Here is a 23,656-nt window from a genome sequence, read left to right as displayed (position 1 = left end):
GCCGTCTCACTCTCCTACCCTAGTTGTTCTGCTCCCAAAGAGTCTTTGGGGATAAGCACTGGCAAGCTGAATCCAGAAACCCAGCTAATTGCCAATTAACAGTACCACCAGGAATTCTGAAAGAAAAGTCATGGGTTGAGGCCCAGGTGGATATTCTTGTGAGGCTTCTTAAGCTACAAGAAGCTCAAGCCCTGGATATTCTAGGAACCCTGATTCAAGGGTGCAGCTCTTCTAGATGAAACTTCTCTTCATTTATGTGAGGAGACAAAGAGTGACCCTGAGGAGAGACTTTAGGGACAAAACACACACAAGAAAAACCAGTCACCTTTCAGTCTCTACGGGGAATGGGAGGAGCTCCTTGTTAAAATGGAAAATTAATCAAATGGTCCGAGATGGGAAATGTTCCAGGAACAGTTCAAAGGTTTGAAAACCCAAGGAAAGTGACTAACATCATTAGGCCAGCAAGGAGGCAGCTGTTGACAAGAGCAGTTGAGCATCCCGAAAGCAAAAAGACAGCAAGATTCATCTTGTTTAAGAAACAGGCTATTATTATCCCTAGCAAAACAGTACTGGAGGAAAAGGAACCAGAGGAGAGGGAAGACAAATAGAGCCAGATAAAAAAATGAAGGAGGCCTCAAGAACAAACTCCGCAATGACCTCGTCCGTAGGAAATGGGCGAGACACTAAGAACAATGGACCTCCCTCCCAAATTCTACTCCATCCGAATAACCAAGAGGAAAATGAAGCAGAGGCGAAACCATGTCTGCATTAATGGAACAACAGGGTGGAGTCTTTACCACGCGTTCTGTCAAACTGCAATGTGGCCTCACATTTTAGAGGCAAAAGAGTTTTATGACCCTAATATGGCCATTTTAAATAAGAAAAGGAGTCTGGAAAATAGAGTTTTACCTAAGCTCCATTAATCAATCAGTAGTATTTAAGGAGTGCCTACCGTGTTCAAAGTTTGAGAGAATACATTGCCAAGGCGCTTCCATTCTAGCCAGGGAGTATGATGTCATAAATTCACAGGCAAGAGAAAGGTGTACATAAGTACTACGGGGAAGAGGGGCAAGTACCCAGTGCTTCAGTGCCACAACTGCCAAGATGGCAGCATGGGGGAGATCAGGGAAGGCTTCCTGGAGATATGATTTCAGAAAGGCTTTGCAGATGGGGAGAACAGTGGTATGCTGGATGTGAAGTGGGGAAGGAGGGTGTGCATGAAAGGTTGACTGGGGAAGAGATGAAAAGGAGGGAGCTGAGTAGGATGGCTTGAGAGGAACAAAGCATGAAGGCAAACAGCGGAGAAGTAGCTCAAAGTCAATGGGAGAAGTTTAATTGACGCACAGAAGAATGAACAACCATTGGAGAATTTTAGTAAGTGCAGAAGATGTGTACGGAATAATGTTTTGAGAAGAATCCAGACAGCAGAGTGAAGTATCTATTGCCTGGAGAGGAGAGAGTACAGAGAAAATCAGCAAGAAGGCTGATGCAGCAGTCAAGTTGGGAGAAGACAAGTGCCTGGACCAGGATGGTGGCAATCTGAATGGAGAGGAAAGGAAATGTTTGATTTTTTTTTCCTTTGTTTTGAATGATATTTGTTAAGCACTTACAATGTGTCAAGCACTGTTCTAAGCGCTGGGGTAGGTCCAAGTTAATTAGATCAGATACAGTCTCTGTCTAGCCTGGGACTCACAGTCTAAGTAGGAGAGAGAACAAGCATTGAATCCCCACTTTACAGTTGAGGAAATTGAGGCAAAGAATTTAAATGACTTGCCCAAGGCCACAAAGCAAGCAATTGGTGGAGTCAGAATTAAAACCCAGAACTTCTGATTCCCAAGCGCGTGTTCTTTCCATTAGGCCATGCTGCGTCCCAATGTTTTAGATCAAGCATTTGGCAACAGACTGAATATGGGAGTTAAAAGAAGGATTGAGTTAAGTTTAATGCCAAGGTTACAGGATTGAAGGACAGGGAGGATGGTGATGGTGTCAGCTGTGATAGGAAACAGGCAAAGGAGAGAATTTGGGAAGGAAGATGAAGCATTCAGATTTAGATGTATTGACCTTGAGAAACCAACAGCACATTTATTCAGAGATGTCCTAAAAGCAGGAGGAATTAAGAGTGCAGCAAAGAGGTAATTATTATTATTATGATACTTGTTAATGGCTTACTATGTGCCAAACACTGTACTAAACACTGGGCTAGATACAAGATAATCAGAGGATACAATCCCTGTCCCAAATGAGCTCACAGGATTTAATCCCCATTTTACAGATGAGAAAACTGAGGCATAGAGAAGTTAGATGACTTACCCAAGGTCACACAGCAGACAATTGGCAGAGCTAGGATTAAAACCAGGTCCTCTGACTCCCAAGCCTGTACTCTTTCCATTAGGGCAAGCTGCTTCTGCCTAGCAAAGTAGATTTATGACATCTGCCTAGAGGTGTAATCACTGCTGAGTGAGTGAATGAGTCCCCCAAGGGAGTGAGTCCCCACAGCACCTGTGTATATGTTTGTACATATTTATTACTCTATTTTACTTGTACATACTTATTCTATTTATTTTATTTGGTTTATATGTTTTGTTTTGTTGTCTGTCTCCCCCTTCTAGACTGTGAGCCCGCTGTTGGGTAGGGACTGTCTCTATATGTTGCAAACTTGTACTTCCCAAGCACTTAGTACAGTGCTCTGCACACAGTAAGCACTCAATAAATATGATTGAATGAATGAATGAGTATAATTGAGAAGAGAAAGTGATCCACAACAGAGTCTTAAGGGACACCCATAGTTAAGTAGTGGGAGGCAGAGAAAGAGTTGGTGAAAGATCAGCCCAAGAGTAAAGGAGCATGTCAGGAAAAACCAAAATCAATACTCCCACCTACTTAAGCTGTGAACGCCATCTGGACAGGGACTATGTCCAACCTGATGATCTGGTACCTATCCCAGAGCTTAGTACAGTGCTTGGCACACAGGAAGCATTTAACAAACACTACCGTTATTATTAGAGTTTACTGGAGAAAGGAATACTCCACTGTGTCAAAAGCAAGTAAGAGGTCCAAGGAAGATTAGGATGGAGTAGACTCCATTAGAGTAGGAAGAAATTTGGTCAGTGATGTAAGAGAGAGGGACACACACACACACACACACACACTGACAGAGAAATAGAGAGCCAGCAAGAGACAGACAGTGGAGACAGAGACAAAGTCTCACTGGAGAGAAGCAGTGAAAACTGGATAGCAGAGAATCAAAGAGGGTGTTAGAGGCAACAGATGGATACAGCCCATTCGAGGAGTGTGGGGGAGGAATGGGATGGAGCTAGAGTGATGGCTGGAGGGGACAATGGGATCCACAGAAGTTGTTTGAGGATAAGAGACACATAAATGTATCTGAAGGCAGATGGGACAGAACCATCAGAGAGTGAGTGACTGAAGACAGTAGTCAGACAGGGAAGACAAGTGGGGGTAAGATTCTTTTGCAATAAGATTCTTAGTACCAGTATCCACATAATAGGCACTTAAGCACCATTTATTGACTACAGTCCTAATGCTACCTCTGCATTTTAGCACCCATTAACTCATTTTATCCTGACACCAAATCTATGGCATGGGATAGATTATCAACTGACAGATGAGGATACTGAGGCTCAGAGAGGTTAAGCACCTGTACCAAGGTCTGACAGTGTCAGCAATAGAGGCTGGAATGAAATCCTCATTTCTTAATTGTTAGTCCATTGTGCTTTCCACTCCACCTGTCAAGTTTAATCCATGAAGAACGGATGCAGTGACAACTGAGAAAGGGTCAGACTTGAAAAGGCAACTTTTATTTCCCCCTTGCTCAGCTGATCATAAACCATCCACCCAGGGGGAAGGCAGGGACTGCTCAGGGTCTTAGAAATGGAGCAGATGGTAACTGCTTAACTAGAAACCCCTAAGATGTTAGAAAACTGGGAAGACCTGGCAGTGAGGGGTTAATAAGCCGGGACTATGAGCCACTAGAACAGAAGAGACAAGGAAGAGTACCAACACCAAAGAAAAACAAATCAATGAGCAATTTTATATGGAAGTGAGGGAAAAGGAGCCAGGTGAGAGGAAAAAAGGTGGGAAAAGAGGGACACACAATCAATCTAACCTTTACAATGTCTCTGACTGCACTATACTTGCATTTTTGCTGACAGTGAGAAAACACTTGCCTCCTGCTTTCACTACTTAAAGGAGTCCATTTATTGCCCCTCAAGAAAGCTGCAAATGCAGCAAGTGTGGGCTGAATGCCTGGAGACACCCCACGGAGGAAAGTTCACTTTCTCTTGTCCCTGTAATGAAGAAGAGCAGGGGCCTTCACTGTCTCCATGTGTCTTGTAGCTGTTCACTCTAAGGGGCGGCCTTTAGAGAGCAATCACTAAAGACAGCAGACTCCCCCCAAAAAATCAACCAGTACAAGTTTCGGAGGAGACGTGACAAATTCCCCCACCCCTTCATTGTGTTCAAAGATGCCATGTTAGTTTTTCAAGTAACGAATCACTTCAAGTTGAGGAAAGAAGCTTCCATTAGTTCACAAGTCGCCAAGGCCAAACACTCTTCAGAAATAAACAGAGTGACCTGCAACTGTTACAAAAACCCCAACCAGGGATATGTGGGGTGTTTTATCTTCTCAGGATTGGGACAAGGCTGGGTGCTGAACTTGATAAGTACCCTACTCAACCCCTATGTTTGCTTGCCCCAGCTGTGCTCAGACAATGCTGTCCACCAGCAAGTGTTGGAGGAAATAAGCAACGGGGAGAAAATTGTGAGTTTGAATGATACTGATACCTCTGGGCTGGCAGATCAATGAATTGGATTAATCAAGGAAAGAGAAATACAAACTGCAGCCCCAAGAGGAAGATGGAGATTTGTAAGATTGAAAGCAGCAAATCTAGTATTCTCTTCTTCCCACTCCTATATTATCTTACCATAATTTAGAGAAATGGATACATATTCACAAACTTATAATCCTTTACTAATCCTCTCCTCACATGACTTTTTTTAATAAGTATGAGCTTTACACATAAAGTTATTTTTCTGTCACCACTTCTAGCACTCTAAAAATACCTCTTCTGACATTTAAAGTTACACTGCTCAAGGAATTTGTTGGACTGTGAGTTGTATGGTGTGAGATGAAATGGGATATTTTTTTCCTCAGTGCCACCTCTTTAAAACAAGTCTCAATAAAGCATTGCCAGATCCTAACTCACCCGGAATTAACTAGAATTTAACAAGACATTTCACCTAGAAAACTGCTGTATTAAGTTCCTGAAAATTTTGTGGTTGGTAAAACCAATCAATACTATTTATTAAGCACTTACTCTGTGCAGAGCCCTGTACTAAGCACTTGGGAGAATGCAGTAAACATGATCCTTGCCCTCAAGGAATTTTAAATATAGCAGAAGTAACAGATAGCAAAATACTGATAGGGTAAGGAACTGAATACACAGATATGTATATAAGATGCTGGGAGTAAGAATACTTAAATGAGTATGGACTTAGGTGCTTAAATGATGTGATTGGGAGGTAAAATAAGTGGGGAGATAAGATTAGTCAGGGAAGGATTCTTGGAGATGAGATTGTGGAATGCCTCTGAAGATGAGGTTAGTAGTGACTCTGTCAGATATGAAGGGGGAGGGAGTTCCAAGCAGAAGGATGTGAGGTGAGAGCAAAGGACTGAGGACGAAAGAGATAAGAGCAAGGCACAGTGAGGACTAAGATATACTATCTGGCTTGTTGTGGGAAAGGAGTGAAGACAAGTGCAGACTGCTACCATGTTAACCCAAGCATTTATCCTATCCCACCCTGATTATGACATTAGCCTACTTGCTGACTTCCCTGCCTCCTGTCTGTTCCCCCACTTCATTCCATGCTTTACTCTACTGCCCAGATCGTTTTACTAAAAAAATAAAATAAAAAAATAAAAAAATCATTCAGTCCATGGCTCCTTACTCCTCAAGACCCTCCAGTGGTTGCCCATCCATCTTTGTATTAAACAGAAACTCCTTACCATTGGCTTTAAAATCAATCACTTTGCCCCCTATCTTACCTCCCTGATTTTCTACTACAACCCAACCCACACATTTTGCTCCTCTAAACCAATCTACTTATTGTACCTTGATCTCATCTACCTCGTTGCTGAACTCTCACCCTACAACCTGACTCTGGCTTGGAACTTCCTCCCCCTTTCATATCCAATAATCACTCCCTGCTTCTTCAAAGCTTTAGTAAAATTCACATCTCTTCCAAGATACTTTAAACGCTCCTTACTTCTTGTCTCACTCCCTCTGCATCGCCCTTGCACTTGTATTTGCATTCTTTATTCACCCCTCCCTCCACCCCAGAATACTTATGCACATATCCATGATGTATTTATTTATATTAATGTCCATCGCCTCCACTGGCCTGTAAGCTCCTTGTGTTCAAGGAACATGTCTATCAACTTGGTTATGTTGCACACTCCCAAGTACTTTTAACACAGTGTTCTGCATCATTTATTGAGCTGCACAAATGTGCTCAATAAATACAAATGACTGATTGATTGGAAGACAGCTCACTGCATGCTTAAAGACAATGGTGAGGAACTTTTGCTTGCCCCAGAGATGAATGAGCAACTATATGCTGCTCTTCCCACACAGGCCACACACTTCGGTTTAAAATGCATAAATAAATCTAGACATAGATATCTAAGGACAAATGTATAGTACATTTGAAAGAGTCTTTAAATTCCCATTAAAGAAGCTCAATTCACAAATTCAGAAATTCTGTTAGAGAAACTTAAGGCTAATGGGATAAATGGAGTAGGAACACTCAGTTCATTATAATGAACTAAGAAGCAGCAGCAGCATGGCTCAGAGCACAGGCTTTGGAGTCAGAGGTCATGCATGGGTTCAAATCCCTGCCAATTGTCAGCTATGTGACTTTGGACAAGTCACTTAACTTCTCTGTGCCTCAGTTCCCTCATCTGTAAAAGGAGGATTAAGCCTGTGAGCCCCCCATGGGACAGCCTGATTACCTTGTAACCTCCCCAGTACTTAGAACAGTGCTCTGCACATAGTAAGCACTTAATAAATGCCATCATCATTATTATTATAATGATGGTACAAACTACTCTAGAAGTAAATTTAAATGTAAATTATCTTTCCTCATCTCCTTCATTCACTTGATATTTGGGGATAAGAATTAAGGTCAGTCAAATCAGGAGAAAAATGAGGAGCATTGAAACTAGATCTTTACAGTGCAAGCACAACACAAGAATTAGGAATTTGGACCTGAGCATCAAGATGACTTTCATGATGTAGATGCCATGGCAAAAGGAGCTCCACAAGGGAAAAGCCAGAGGGCAGGTGACTTGGAGTGATAAGGGGCATGCTCAAGTATGGAGTCAAGAACTGTGGTTTCTCAGAAGAGTATACCTTGGCAGTTAAAATGGAACTAAGTATATTAATTTAAAAAAAAAAAGAGAGAGAGAACTCCCTTGACTCCAGGGCTCCTTCCAGTTATCACCCTCTCTCCCTTCTACCACTTCTCTCCAATTCTTTGAGTAAGCTGTCTACTCCTGCTGTCTCCACTTCCTCTCTTCGATCCCCTCCACTCTGGTTTGCAGCCCCTTCACTCCAAGGAAACTGCCCTCTTTAAGGTCACCAATGACCTTCTTCCTGCCAAATCTGGTGGCCTCCACTACATCCTCCTTAACCTCTCAGCTGCCTTTGACACTGTGGACCACCCCAACTCTTTGAAACATTATCCAACCTTGGCTTCACTGATATTGTCCTCTCCTGATTTTCCTCATAACTCTAGGACTGCTCCTGCTCAGTCTCTAACACAGGCTCCTCTTCTGCCACTCACCATCCCACCCTCAAGGCTCAGTTGTATTCTCCATCTACATCCACTCCCTTGGAAAACTCATTCACTTCTATGGCTTCAACTACCAAATCTCTACAAAGATGATTCCCAAATTTACCTCTCCAGCCCTAACCTCTCTCCTTCTCCACAGTTTCTCATTTCCTCCTGCCTTCAGGTTATCTCTACCTGAATAAGCTAAACATGTCCAAAGGATAACTCATCGTCCCGCTCATTCTGTCCTCCACATGTCTCTCATCACTACAGACAGCACCACTATCCTCAAGCCAGCAACCTTGGCATTATCCTGTCTCATTCAACCCACAGTCAGTTGGTCACCAAATCCTCTCACTTCTACCTTCACAACATCACTAAAATCCACCCTTTCCCCTCCAGACTGCTACCACATTGATCCAATATCTTGTACTCTCCCAAGTGCTTAGTATCATGTCTTCCCTCATAAGCACTCAATCGTATTCATTGAGTGCTTACTGTGTACAAAGCATTGTACTAAGCACTATACCAATAACTGTGGTGGGGGAAGTGGAGGTTGAAAAAAGGAAGGATGTGTCTCCCCAAACAATAAGTGAGCTGTTGACCAATGGCAATAATAGTAATAGCAGAGCTTCACCCAGGTGAAGCATGACCATTTCTTTCAAATAATAATAATATTAATAATAACAACAGTGGTATTTGTTAAGGGCTTACAATGTGCAAGGCACTGTGCTAAGCACTGAGGTAGATATGAGGTAATCAGATTGGACACAGTCCATGTCCCACATGGGGCTTACAGTCTTAATCCCTATTTTATAGATGAGGTAAATGAGGCATCGAGAAGTGAGGTGACTTGCCACAGGTCACAGAACAGACAAGTGAAGGAGCTGGGATTAGAACCCAGATTCTTCTGATTCCCAGGCCTGTGCTCTACCCATTAAGCCACATTTTTTCTCTCAAAAATAAATAAATGTCATATTGGGCCTCTGTTCTGTCTCATTACTAAGTCAGGACACACACCCTCTTGATGGTCAATAAATCCCAGGGAAATGGGAGGATTTGCTGATCATTCCTTGACTGTGTTCAATTAACAAAAATGGTTTATATATGTAATTGAGGAAAAAGCAGAAAGTATTTTACTTAAACTCAAAGCTTTCTGGTACCTGGTTTCTATTTCAAAAAGACAAGAATGCAAATTTGCTCTTTACATGTTAAATACACAAAAAGGGAACTTAATTTGTTGTTAAGGAAACACAATGTAAGAAATTGGAGTACAGCATAACAATTACAATGCAAAACCACCACTCAATCACTTACTGGCTGATTCCTTCAAAAGAAGCCTCCCTGCATATGTTGCCGCTGTCAGTATTGACACCTCGCTGCCAATTGGAGGGGGTTGGGAAGAGGGAAAGAAAGAAACAGATCCATATTTGAGAAGACATTCCACCAAATTATTATAATAATAGCAATAATACTTAAGCACTTACTATATGCCGAGCCCTGTACTAAGTGCTATGTGTAGCTCACCTCCTCCAGGAGGCCTTCCCAGACTGAGCCCCCTCCTTTCCTCTCCCCCTCCCGCCTGCCTTACCTCCTTCCCCTCCCCACAGCACCAGTATATATGTATGTTTGTACATATTTATTACTCTATTTATTTTACTTGTACATATTTATTCTATTTATTTTGTTAATATGTTGTGTTTTGTTGTCTGTCTCCCCCTTCTAGACTGTGAACCCGCTGTCGGGTAAGAAGCATCTCTATATGTTGCCAACTTGTACTTCCCAAGCGCTTAGTACAGTGCTCTGCACATAGTAAGCGCTCAATAAATATTATTGAATGAAAGTGTAGATATAATCAGGTCCCACATGGGGCTCACAGTCTAAGCAGGAGGAAGAACAGGTATTGAATCCCATTTTGCAGATGAGGGAACTGAGGCATACAGAAGTGAAATGACTTGCCCAAGGTCACAGAGCAGACAAGTGGTGGAGCTGGAATTAGAACCCAGGACCTCTGATTCTCAGGCCTAGGCTCTTTCCACTAGGCAACACTGCTTCCACACCTTTTCCAGGATATTGCTAAAAGGAACTTTCACATGAGCTCTTTCAGAAAGTGCAGGATTAATATGGATGAAAGTGGTTTCAAGAACCAGGACAACTTTCTCCAGGTAGAGTCCTTCTATGCTAATTCAAGAATATTTAGTTTTTCATTAGAGATATCCCTCCTATTTTCTTCAATGTGAGATGATTGATTGAAATAATTTTTAAAAATCACTTTCCACCTTCACCACCAAGGAGTTCTTATAACAGTTTAGTCTCTATATTCTCACCTCTTTAAATAACAATTGGAAAAATTGAGGCTAAACACCACTAACACCCATGTCACCACCAAAAGAGCATCCCTTGATCTTTAATGGCTAACTTGCCTTTGTGGATGCTTAAGGGTTGCTGTTTTTGGACCCACAGTTAAGGAATTCACTAAGAATGACTTTCAGAACTTTAATTTCCATCCTGGGAAGACAGGTCTTTTCTTTGATTTATTCACACACACATCTCCTATTACCAGAACCCAAAGAGTATTTTCAAAGACAGTCACAAACCACTTCAGTGCTGGTAGAGAACTGATTTAGTACATGCATTTCCTAAATTAACCTATGAACCTGCATCACATCCTTCTCCCTCGGTAACTGCAAGTAAATCCAGATATCAAGGCTATACCATAAGAGAACAGTGGGGACAAGATGATTCAGAGATAAAGTGAATCACCAATTAGCAATAGATTTTAAAATATGTAATCCCAAGGGATTTGAAAATGTTTAATTTCATTGAACATCTGTCAGTGTTTAATTTCATTTCACATATATAACATAGGAAACAATCCTTTACACTACTATCCAGTATAAAACATTTTTCCCTCGACAGAACAAAGAGTTGACTAGACACCTTTCAAAAAAGCTGTAAAAATAGGTAATGGCAAGTTTTTCCTAAAAAAAAAAAAAAAAAAAAAAGATTAACTTGAGGAGAAAGATCACTTAGGGATGTAAAAAGTCTTTTTCCCCCCTTTATAAACTTAAAAAAAAAATTGTGGAGTGAGTTGCAACATGAAACCATTTTATTTAAAATTGTGCATAGTACTCTCACTTCCACAGACTAACATTTATGGCACACCATATTTTCCTAAATGCAAAAAGGACTTAAAAGAGTTGTCCATAAGGAGCAGACTACTGTGAGAGGGATTAAAGGCAGATCAAAAGTAAAGACTTTATTTTATGTTTCCAAAAAGAACACCTTCCTGCTATCAACCAAATGAAAGGTGATTGTAAATATGTGTATGTGTATATATAGAGATGGACAGATAGATCGATATAGATGTGATATGTAGAGTTGCAAACTCAACAGGTGATCTCCAGGTAGGAGAGTAGGAAAAAGCGATAGACTCACTGGGTTTTCTGAAGTGGTTTTATTCCTATAATATTAGGTTATACTTCATGCATTTCACGCAGGGAAGATGCAGCATTGTAGCCTGTAGGCTTTTAAAGAGCTATCAGCAGCCTGTGCAACCCATGCTCCCCTCAAGACAACCAGCCTAACCATAAATGTGTAACTTCCTTTATTGATGACTTTTAATCAAGTGGTAGAATCAGGAATTAAATATTTATTCTTGCATTATCGTGTATGGCTACTGTACAGTGCTTAGCTTGCAGAGAGATTTTCAACTACAATCACCTCAGCAGTAGATAAATATCAGATACTAAACATTCTCTGAAAAGACAAATGTCACTTACCAGAGTAAGAAGAACGAATGGTTTCAATGAAGCCAAGACCCTGGCTATCTGAAAAATCAGAATGAAATGTTTTCAGTGATTCACGTCTATCAAAAAGGGTTTACCTGGTGTATACCACTTTCTTAGAAACTAGCTAAAAGCTCAATTCAAAAATCACATGTTCTCCATGAAAACCAGTGCGTTCATTTTGCTGACAAAAAGATCCCCTCCCCAAAAAAGATAGAAATAAAAGGCCAGGAGTGTTGCTGAATATAACCCCTCGGCAACACATTTTCTGGCATTGTCACGACCTTTTTTAAAAAAATTTACCTCCCCATTACGGTTTCCAACCATCGGAGTAGTTGAGACAAACACAAGAGGAGTTGTGGTTTGGGATTAGATCTGCTATTTTCTTCAGAAAGAGAAGCAGGATGACAAATGTACAAGCTAATGGGTCCTCTTCTTCCATGAAGATTACTATCAGGATACAAAAGTCAAGAACTATGGGGAAATTTTTTTTTAAAAAAAAAGCTTTTGGCCATTGCTGAACTGCCCAATAAAAAAACAAAAAAAGATACAAGTTCATGCTTCCTTATGACACATGGCACGAGAGTTTTTTTTTAAGTACTGCCCCTTGTAATCCATCACCTTTTATTGAATACAATTACTCAGAGGGACTCCCTCATCCTCTAGCTAGCCTTTCAAATGCTCCTCTAAATTTTCTTTCATATCCAGCAAGTTCCATTAGAGACTTGTGCTCATCAGCAATTTCCTTTTGTGTGACCTAGCAAAAATTAAAGGAAAACCCAGCATTGACTCAGCTCCACAAAATGGGTCAGCCCAGTCATGTCGACACAGTATTCTCATTTCCATAGCCTAGCAGATGCCCTGTAAACGCTCTTGCTTCAAATGGTGGCCAACATTACCCAGTTCCTTTGACAGTTTCTGATGGAATTCAATCTTCAGACACCTTATGGCTTTGTTTCTCCTTCTACAACAGGACCCAGTCTTACTCAGTTTAAAGTCTCCCCTCCAATGAACTGCTCAAGACACCACAAGGAGAAGCTCCTTGATAGACTCTAAGCTCCTTAAGGCAAGGATCATATCTACATATTTTGTTGCACCTTCCCAAATGTGAAATACCATGTAATTTCTCAGTAAATACCACTGATTGATTAGTTGCCAAACCAGGTCTCAGAGTTAGGGTCAGATTGGGGTCCCCAGGAGATTAAAGATATGGTGATATTTTCTGGAACAGAGGACAGTAGAGGAGAGGGGAGAGCCTGTTGGAGAAGAAAGTCGAGGGGAAAAAGAGGAGCTAGATGTGGGAAGAAGGGAAGTATGGGGTGGAGAAAACATAGATCCAAGACAGGCATGTTTGGTACAGAGCTGAAGAACAAAAACAGCAGGTGAAAGTCACTATTTGTTCCTGCCTGCCCAGAGGAACACACCTTGGAGCCCATTTGCTGCCCTTTGTGGGGGGCTAGGGAAGTTGGGAGCTCCAGGTAGCAGCCTCATCTGTATACAATTGCTGCCTTGGATTAACTCCTCCTCAGATAACACTAAGTACTAGGCAGTTCTGGGCCTCCCAGAGTGGGACTTTTTCCCTGCCACTGCCCAGAGTGGGACTTTTTCCAGTTTTGTTGACCTTCTGGATCAAACAATGGTATTTTATTGAGTACTTAGTGTGTGTAAAGCACTGTGCTAAGCACTTGGGAGATTACAACATAATAGAGATGGGAGACATTATCCCTGTCCTCAAGGAGCTGATAGTAGTCATGGGAACTACAAAAGGGACACTCAGGCCTCCCTGAAGCTAGGGGTAAATTCTGAAGTTCCTAAATAACTCCAAGGTTAAAGAACACTACATAGCCCTAACGTGTATCATGCCCATATGCATGGGTGTTTCTTACAACATTGGATTTGGGGTCTATCAGATAGACATGTGCTGTCAGAAGGCCATTGCCTGATTCATTAACAGTCTTCTCTCCAAAACACAAAGTAAAAACACACACTATGGAAAAATTAAGGGCACCAGGGCACAGCCCTTCCCCAATTACACTCTCTATTCCCTGGCCCCCTCTCCCTTGACTGTGTGCTTGGGTCTCTGACCTTTGGGAATTTGGAATTCCCAAATTCCTCAGCCTCAGCCGCTCAGCCCCACAGCACTAATGTACATATACATAACATATTATAAATTACTTAATGTCTGTCTTCCTCTCTGGAATGCAAGCTCTTTATTGACAGGGAATTTTTTTTAAATGGTATTTGTTAAGTTCTTACTATGTACAGAAGCAGCAAAGTGTAGTGGATAAAGCATGGGCCTGGGAGTCAGCTCATGAGTTCTAATCCTGGGTCACAACTTGTCTGCTGTGTGACCTTAGGCAAGTCACTTCACTGGGCCTCAGTCACCTCATCTGTCAAATGGGGATTGAGGCTGTGAGCCTCACGTGGGACAGAGACTGTGTCCAACCTGATTTGCTTGTCTCCACCCCAGAGCTTAGAACAGTGTCTGGCACACAGTAAGTGCTTAGCAAATACCATAACAAATACAAATATGTGCCAGATACTAAGTGCTGAGGTAGGTACAAACTAATCAGTTTGGACACAGCCCCTATCTCACATAGTCACAGTTTGAATCTGAACATTTCTACCAATTCTGTTGTATTCTCCCAAGCTCTGCACACAGTCAGTGCTCAATAAATATCATTGATTGACAAGAAAATTCCTCTTTGCTTTAAACACATGCCCAAGTGCAGTTGAATTTTCCATTTCTATTGGCTGCCCCAATGTAGCATTCAACTGGAGTCTTGATGGCACCACCCTAATTACCAGCCCTCTTTTTTTTTGAGGATGGTGAGGTAAGTTTTCCCAAGTTTGGAGAAGGTATTGAGGGATCACCAACAGAGAAGCTGGGTTCTAAGGAACCAGACTCCACAAACTCTCTCTGTACCCATTATTCACAACTCCTCTATCATTCCAAAATGGATAGGGGAAAGGCACTGGATAGCCAGGGGCCTGAACTACTTTGTTTCAGGAGGGAAAAGAAAGATATTGCTGATCATTAGGTAGGGCCAGCTATGGAAAGACAGAGCTGCTTAGACTTAGAGATGTGAATTATGGGGAGAATCAGTATAACCTCAAGGATTCAGGCTCTAAGCAGCTGGGTGTTAGCCAGAAAAAAAAAATCAAGATACTCTCAGTCTGGACAGCTGAGGTTTTTATGACTGGGGCTTCAAAAGAGGCTAAGGTCAAGATCAAAATCAAAATGAGAGGGAAAAGAAAAGAAGAAAAAACACTCCATGGAAACAGGAGAGCCAGAACAAAATTAAAATTCAGACTCAGCATGTTACTTCTTGGATTCAGCACTCAGCAAGAACCAGATCACTGGCAAACACCTGAGTGTGTGCATACAAATACTTTTATGTCTTTTGGACTTGTAATCAAGGGTATTAATTTGACAGGTAATATGCATATGACTTAAGTACCACAGGGAATGGATCATACATCTAAAAATAAAGGAAAAGCAGGATGAAGTTCCTAATCTATTATACCCAGGATCTAGGAGCCCAGAGCTATTTATGGAAGAGATAAGAAGTACACTCAAAATCCCCAAAAAAGAGGAGAAAGCTGACACTACAAGCTGTAACATAAGACCAATATGATCTTCACTGAAAGCTCAGAAAAGGCAGCCCCAAAATCAGGCCTGGGAATCCAAGTTTAAGTCCTCTAGACTGCAAACTCATTGTGGGCAGGGAATGTGTCTGCTATATTGTACTGTCCCAAGTGCTTATTACAATGCTCTACACACAGTAAGCATTCAATAAATACAACTGATTGATTCTTAACAAGAGTCACACAGTAAATTGCAAATCTGATGGTAGAAAGAGAAGAGGAAATATAAGGTCTGGGCTTCCCTTTCCTCCAAAAATTAGTCAGCTGTATTCCTCTTCATGAACCTCACATAAGTTAGATTTGAAACAGAGGCATCTAAACACCAGGATCACAAACTAATTACTCTCCTGAACTGTCTGAAGTAATCTCCCTCCCTAACCCAGGTCCAGAAGTCATAAGTGAGAAGAAATTTTGAGTGGGAGCACCTGACAAACAGCCAACAATCCATCAGTGATAGTAAACAGACTGACAATATGCAATGCTCCAGGAGCCCTGGGTTCTAATCTCAACACTACGACTTGCTTCCTGGGTGACCCTAGGCAAGACACTTAAGTTTTCTCTGCCTCAGTTTCCTCATCTAAGCCTTACTGAAGGCACATCTCAAAGAAGCCTTACCAAAGTCCCACTTTTCCTCATCTCCCACTCTTCTGCATTGCTCCTACTTGCTCCATTTGCTCTTCTCCCCCTCCCAGCCCCACAGCACTTATGTATATAGCTGTAATTTTATTTATTTGTATAATGTCTAGTTGCTTGATGTCTGCAACCTTGGTGTCATCCTCGACTCTGCTCTCTCGTTCACCCCTCACATCCAATCTGTCACCAAAACTTGCCGGTCTCACCTCCACAACATCGCCAAGATCCGCCCTTTCCTCTCCATCCAAACTGCTACCCTGCTGGTTCAATCTCTCATCCTATCCCGACTGAATTACTGCATCAGCCTCCTCTCTGATCTCCCATCCTCCTGTCTCTCCCCACTTCAATCTATACTTCATGCTGCTGCCCAGATCATTTTTGTGCAGAAATGCTCTGGGCATGTTACTCCCCTCCTCAAAAATCTCTTATGGCTACCAATCAACCTACGCATCAAGCAAAAACTCCTTACTCTCGGCTTCAAGGCTCTCCATCACCTCGCCCCCTCCTACCTCATCTCCCTTCTTTCCTTCTACAGCCCAGCCCCCACCTTTCACTCCTCTGCCACTAACCTCCTCACTGTGCCTCATTCCTGCCTGTCCCGCCATCGACCCCCGGCCCACGTCCTCCCCCTGGCCTGGAATGCCCTCCCTCCGCACATCTGCCAAGCTAGCTCTCTTCCTCCCTTCAAAGCCCTACTGAGAACTCACCTCCTCCAGAACGGATTCTCAGACTGAGCCCCCCCACTTCCTCTCCCCCGCCTTACCTCCTTCCCCTCCCCACAGCACCTGTATATATGTTTGTACATATTTATTACTCTATTTTACTTGTACATATTTACTATTTTATTTTATTAATATGTTTTGTTTTGTTGTCTGCCTCCCCCTGCTAGACCGTGAGCCCGCTATTGGGCAGGGACCGTCTCTATATATTGCCAACTTGTACTTCCCAAGCACTTAGTACACTGCTCTGCACAGTAAGCACTCAAATATGATTAAATGAATGAATGCCCATCTCCCCCACCTCTAGACTGTGAGCTTGGTGCTCATTTTGGGCAGGGATTGTCACTCTTTATTGCTGTACTGTACTTTCCCCAAAAGCTTAGTACAGTGCTCCGCACACAGTAAGTGCTTAATAGTCATGATTAAATGAATGATTGAGAGGGACAGTAGTTGATCTAATTATATTCTATCTCCTCCAATGTATAGTTCAGGGCTTGATAAAGGAGTAAGAGTTTAGCAAAACCAGTTATTAGTATTCAGGGAACCTTCCTATTTTCTCTTGCCTTTCCAAAAAATAGTGGTTGAAAACCACTGACACTTATACAGAGCTAAGTTCTTGGTTTATTGGACTCACTAACTCACTCTTATGATCCAGAGTCACAAGTGGCAGAAAGTCCCGGTTTGATAATGAAAGGAGAAGAGCCAGACAAATTCCCCAGGGAGAAACCCAAACTGGAGCAGTGTCTAGCAATCCATGGATTTCACATAAAGGAAGAAATCCAGCCTATTTTCCTGACTTTCATAATTCACTCCTGATCACCAATAGCCACGTGTAGGGCCACATGATAAGGGTCTAGGGAGGCCATTTGATCCAGCTATGGAGGTTCGGTTGGCCATTAAATATTCAGGATACCACCTTGTCTTATCTGCCCATTATCCAGTTATATTTGAAAGACAGGCCACATTTTATTCCATGTGTATTACTTGGCAAGATGTCCCGCTACAACCACACTGGAGTAGACTATCGGTGAGACCCTTTACTTGGGAAGCCGCATTACCTAGTGGACAGACACGGGTCTGTGAGTCAGAGGATCTGAGTTATCTGGGAATTCAGCCATTTTCCCATTGAGTAATCTTGGGCAAGTTGCTTAACTTCTCTGTGCCTCAGTTTCCTCATCTTTAAAATGGGTACTATATACCAGTTCTCCTTCCTTCTTACATTGTGAGCCCCATATAGGAAAGGGACTGTATGTGACCTAATTAGCTGGCATCTACCATAGTGCTAAGTGTGGTGCTTGCCAAACAGTAAGCACTTAAATACCACAATTATTATTATTTGGAAAACCACTCCAAAAGGTCAAACATCAGGATCAAAGAAAAACAAAAACACCACACCAAAGCACCACCACCTAGACTGTAAGATTGTCATAAGCAGGGAATGTGTCTGTTATATTGTATTCACCCAAGCGCTTAGTACAGTGCTCTGCATACAGTAAGCACGCAATAAATAGGATTAACTGACTGACTGTAGGGTAAAGGACTAGATATGGCCAGTGGGTGATAGTGTAACACCATTCATTTATTAAATTGTATTGATCGAGCACTTACTGTGTGCAGAGCACTTTACTAAGCACTTGGGAAGTACAAATAGGCAACATATAGAGACGGCCCCTACCCAACAACGGGCTCACCATCAGGGCACATGATGCTTGTAAACCTGACCATCCTCTTGGAATGTACTCCCTGGCCATCCTTTCTCCAAGGGTTCTGGCACTGCTGATCTAAGTATGTGGTCCAGAACCTCAGCCAAGCAGAATCAGAGCAGCTTCCCCATCTTGATGCCAGGGAATAGCACGGCTCCATCCTTAGAGAACTTGGAAGATAAAATGTTTTCCTGGCTAAGTCAAGTGAGATTCCAACTTTGGTAAATGAGGATTAACATTCTGCAGGGGGAAAAGGGACATAATTAAGCATCCCAACTCTCCCTCTTTCCTCCAGCAGCTCCCCAGAAACAAATCATCTGTTGTTCTGGGCAGAAATGCTGCTGAGGTTTGCGCCTTTCCTCTTTTTATACAGTTGGCCAGGTGCACAAGCCCACAGAGAACATCTGCTCAATGAGGGCTTTGAAGAGAGAAACACAGCTGGGTGATGGTATATATTTCTGGGAACACTTGTATTTCTGCAGGATTTGGATGACAGAGCTGGAGTTTTAAAGTAGCTACAGGTCAGGCAACAATCTGAAAGTTTGATGACTCAGTGGGATAATGCAATGCATGAGGTTCAGCTACACAACATGGGACATGGTTTATTCATTCATTCAGCCATTCTTGAGCATTTACTATGTGCAGACCACTGTATCAAGAGCTTGGGAGAGTATAATATAACAATTAACAGACAGTCCCTGCCCACAAGGCAGAGTTTATCATTCCAGGAAAAAGAATAAAAGATTCTAAATTTGGCTACTGGAGTATTTTCTATATGTTCAAAATGTGAGTGTCCAGTGATCATTCAGCAGAGTAAGACACTAAATTAGACATTCCAAAATTCAGCCTCAGATCTCCATCATGGTTATCATAACAAAAGTTGCTGAGAACTTACTATGGACCAAGCATTACACTAAATGCTGAGACAGATGGAAGATAATCAATCAGATCAGATACAGTCTCTGCCCTACATGGGGCTCATAATCTAAGGAGGAGAGAGACCAGGGAGAAGTATCATGGCCTAGTAGGTAGAGAACTGAGAGTCAGAAGGAACTGGGTTCTAAACCCTGCTCTGCCACTTGTCTGCTGTGTGACCTTATGTCACAACTTTTCTGTGCCTCAGTTTCATCATCTGTAAAATGGGGGTCAAGACATGGGATGGGCCAAGACATACTCACTTGGGATATGGACTGTGTTCCACCTGATTAGCTTGTATCTACTCCAGTGCTTAGTACAGTGCATGGCACATAGTAAGTGCTTAAATACCACATAATGATGTCATCTCCTTTTATCGGATGAGGAAACAGGCACAAAAGTTAGGTGACTTGCCCAAGATCACAAGACAGGTAAGTGGTGGAACTGGGATTAGAACCCAGGGAAGAAGGAGGAAAAAAAAGGAGAAAGAAACAGAAGGATCCCAAGATCCCTCTTCTCCCAATCCCACCCACCCACATAGACCCAGAAGACCCTCTGCTCATGCACTGAAGAATGGCAAATTGTGGTGTGTGTAGCTGTAGGAGGGAATTCCTTCTCTCCAGCCCTCCAGGGAAATAGGGAGTAAAAACATTAATTGACTCATACAAAATTCAAGCCAAGTTTGGAGCATTAAAGAGAAATTTATGAACTGAAATAAGATTAAATGAATCTAGACAGCTATTTGGGAGAACTGCCCTCTCCATGAGCTTCACTACTGACTGAGGAAAAACGAACACTTACATCATCTGAATACTGCACTTCATCCACTGCATACTTCTCCTTGAAGTGTTCCCGAGGATGAATCCTTTAAGACATACAATGGAAACCAATGGTTATATTTAAACCATGAGCATCACCCTGAACAGTAAAGATTAGAGAAACTACTTGAACCCTGGTTTTTTGGTAGTTTTTTCATAGTATTTGTTAAGTGCTTACTATGTGGTAGGCACAATACTAAGCGCTGGGGTACATACAAGATAATTAGTTGGACACAGTTCATGTACCCCATAGGGTTCACGGTCTTAATCCCTGTTTTACAAGTGAGGTAACAGGCATGGGGAAGTCAGGTGACTTGCCCAACATCATCCAGCAGACAAGTAGTGGAATTAGAACCCAGGCCCTCTGACTCCCAGGCTCGTGTTCTTTTCCCTAGGCCATGTAGTTTCAACAGGACTTTACTCATCAGAACCCTCTGCTGAATAGCACAGCCATAATGTGATGCCTGATCACTTTAACAAATTATAGCTTGATAGTTTTAGATCAGTGCTCCCTGGTGGCAGAGGACAGAAAGATGGTTAGAGGGACTTTTCCAAGGGGATTGATGAATGAAGAAATAAATGTCACCGGCCCAAATGCATGCTCACACATCCACCGCACCTACATTAAGGCAAACAAAAATATAATACTGAAATATGTTGTCTATGTGAAATCATTTTTCTCCACATTCCAGTATTTGGGGAAACAAAAGCAGCATCTTCCTGCCAGGTGCATCCTTATTGAAATCACAAATCCTCCAAGAGGCCTTCCCCATTTAAGCTATCTTTTTCCTTACTTGCTTTCCAGTCTCTGTCACCTAGGCATCCTTTAAGCACTTGATATTCAACCCATCTTCAGCCTCATGGCACTCATGAACATAGCCATAATCAATTTATACTAATGTCTGTCTCCCCTTCCAGAATGAGTTATTTGTGGGTAGGGAACCCAACTTAACCAACTTTATTCTATTGGTAAAGTCCCCCAGCTCTATTCTATTGAACTCTCCCAAGCACTTAGCACAATTCTCTGCACACTGTAAGTGCTCAGTAAAAACAGTTGACTGCTTGATAAAATAGCTCACTGTTCACTGAAAGCCTGTGCCCCCGCTAAAGGCCTTCAAATCACAGAAGTCCAACCCTGCTTAGCAGTCAAAATGAATTCCTCTCCAACCAACATGAGCCAGAATCAGCCCTAAGTGGCCTAGTGGATACAGCACCAGCCTGGGAGTCAGAAGGACCTGGGTTCTAATCCCAGCTTCACCACTTGTCTGCTGTGTGACCTTGAGCAAGTCATTTCACTTCTCTGTAACTGTTGCCTCATCTGTAAAATGGTAGCCTCAGTAGTCTGATCTGCAAGGGGTCTGTCAGCCTACTTTCGTTTGTTCTTGTTTTATGCCATCAAGTTGTCTCCGATCCATAGCGATGCCATGGACACATCTCTCCCAGAATGCTCCACCTGCAATCATTCTATTAGCAAATCCACAGAGTTTTCTTGGTAAAAATACAGAAGCGTTTTTACCATTGCCTCCTTCTGTGCAGTACGCTTGAGTCTCCACCCTCGACTCTCTCCCACACTGTTGCTGCCCAGCACAGGTGAGTTTTGACTTGTAGCAGATTGCCTTAATCTCATTAGCCACTGGCCAAACTAGCTGCTTGACTCTCCTGTAGAGGAGACTGGTAGAGTACTTGAAACCCTCCAGGTGCGACCCTGAGAGGGGTTCCTTTCCTTTAGGGCAATTAGTGTTGAGATATTTCAAGTCCCCAAGCCTCTCATCCCATTAACAATATAATTTTTCTTAAACCCTTATTACCTTGCCCCTCCACACTGTGGTCTGTAGCCAACTGCTGCTAATGTATACTCTCAGCTTTCATTTCAATCCATATGAACTCCCTCAGAAGAATGACACACTGGATAGGAGCAATCTTAGCTCCCTCCAAAACTTTCCTTTGGGATGCAGAACTAATCTTTACCCATCAATTATTGTGATTATCGTGTTTTAAAAAAGAAACACTTATTTAAAGCTCGATTGAAAAAAAAACACTTGATTGTTTATTACAATAAACAAAAACTTTAAGATAAGAAGTATTGCTGGTTTTGAAAAACAATAAAAAGTCAATGAACCGAGACACACCTTGAGACCCATAATGAGCTTCGTTAAGCCATAGGATTAAGCCCTATAAAGGTAATAAGGGGAAGCCTCCTTAAACATAAGGAAGCTCTACTCTCCTCTTCATCACCCTCCCTCCCACCAAGCCTGCCTTGGGAGAATTCCTGGCTTCTAATAAGTTAGCTCCCCTGTCATGTATAGTACTAAAACAAATCCAAGTGAGGCTGTAACATTTTCCTGCCACGAAGAGAAATTACTTACTCAAATCAGTTACTACACATTAGGAATAAAAGTATTCCAGAGAATGGCATTATACAACAGGAACCTGACCAAAAAGTAAAGGAGTAGTGATTTTTTGCATTCCAACCTTCCTGAAAAAGGGAAAAAAAAAAAAACCTAAAAAAAAAAAATCACCTTTCCATAAATTAGCAGGATGCATAAGTCTTTGACATCTCTCCCCAGGTAGTTCAGCAGCTTAAATCAGGAGCTTTGTTCCCTCTCTAGTGAGCATGAAGCCCATACTGTTTAGCATAACAAACTCACTGCTTAGCAGCACTTTTGTACATGAATATTTAATAATTGCATTCTTAGTTGGGAGGAAAACAGGAAGACATCCTTTTCATCAAGTTGTTGCAAGTGAGGAGATAATTCACTGATGCTCTCTAGACCAAATGTGGTGCATCCAGGGATGTTGGGCTACCTGACTCATCAGCTCCTCACTTTTCTTCAGAGACTATCATTTTTCAAAGTCAGTAGATACATCAATTGATTAGTCAAGAGAGAACGTTAGAAGGCAAGGGACAGGCCCTAGTTTTTTCTCTCTTTCTTGTTTCCAGGTAGAGGGAAGTGGGCTCACCTTTGGAACTTCCAGGATAAAGGAGTTCTAGAATTTACTGTGATCCCCTGATTTTTGCACTACTATCCTGGCCTATTCATTTGCAGCTTTTGATTATTTGATAATGTCCACTTTACAATTATTAGTTCAAGCCCCACAAGCGAGGTCAATCAGTCATATTTACTGTGTGCATAGCACTGTATTAAGCACTTGGGAGAGTACAATATAATAGAGTGGGTAGACCCATACCATGCCTTCAATGAGCTTACAGACTGGAGGGGGAGGCGGGCATTAATATAAATAAATTACAGGTATGTACATAAGTGTTCTGAAGTAACACACTACCCTCCTAACCCTCACACACTCCAAACAACCAGCTAGTATTTTTCTAATGCTGAGAAACAGGATCACCTTGTGGGAAGATCACGCGCCTGGGAGTCAGGACACCTGGATTCTAATCCTGGCTCTGCTAATTGTTTGCTGTGTGACCTTGGGTAAGTTACTTAGCTTCTAGTGCGTCAATTTCCTCAACTGTAAAATGGGAATTAAATCCTGCTCCCTTCTAGAGTGCGGTAAAGGGACTGTGTCCAACCTGATAAACTTATATCTATCCCAGTACTTGGAACAGTGTTTATTCATAG

General features: G+C 42.1%; 1 protein-coding gene across 1 annotated transcript in view; it reads right to left on the bottom strand.

Moving 5' to 3' along the window:
* The window catches only part of PEPD (peptidase D), a 291,828-nt gene that overhangs the window by 220,074 nt on the left and 48,098 nt on the right, over positions 1–23,656 (bottom strand). The window contains exons 4-6 of the mRNA XM_038754595.1: positions 20,059–20,122; positions 11,634–11,681; positions 9,169–9,230 (exon numbers count right to left, since the gene is read on the bottom strand). Coding sequence (XP_038610523.1) covers positions 9,169–9,230; positions 11,634–11,681; positions 20,059–20,122 — 174 coding nt within the window. The remainder of the gene's footprint in view (positions 1–9,168; positions 9,231–11,633; positions 11,682–20,058; positions 20,123–23,656) is intronic.

Source organism: Tachyglossus aculeatus, chromosome 11 (assembly GCF_015852505.1).
Source record: "Tachyglossus aculeatus isolate mTacAcu1 chromosome 11, mTacAcu1.pri, whole genome shotgun sequence".
Lineage (NCBI taxonomy): Eukaryota > Metazoa > Chordata > Mammalia > Monotremata > Tachyglossidae > Tachyglossus > Tachyglossus aculeatus.
This window is presented reverse-complemented; position numbering and strand designations above follow the sequence as displayed.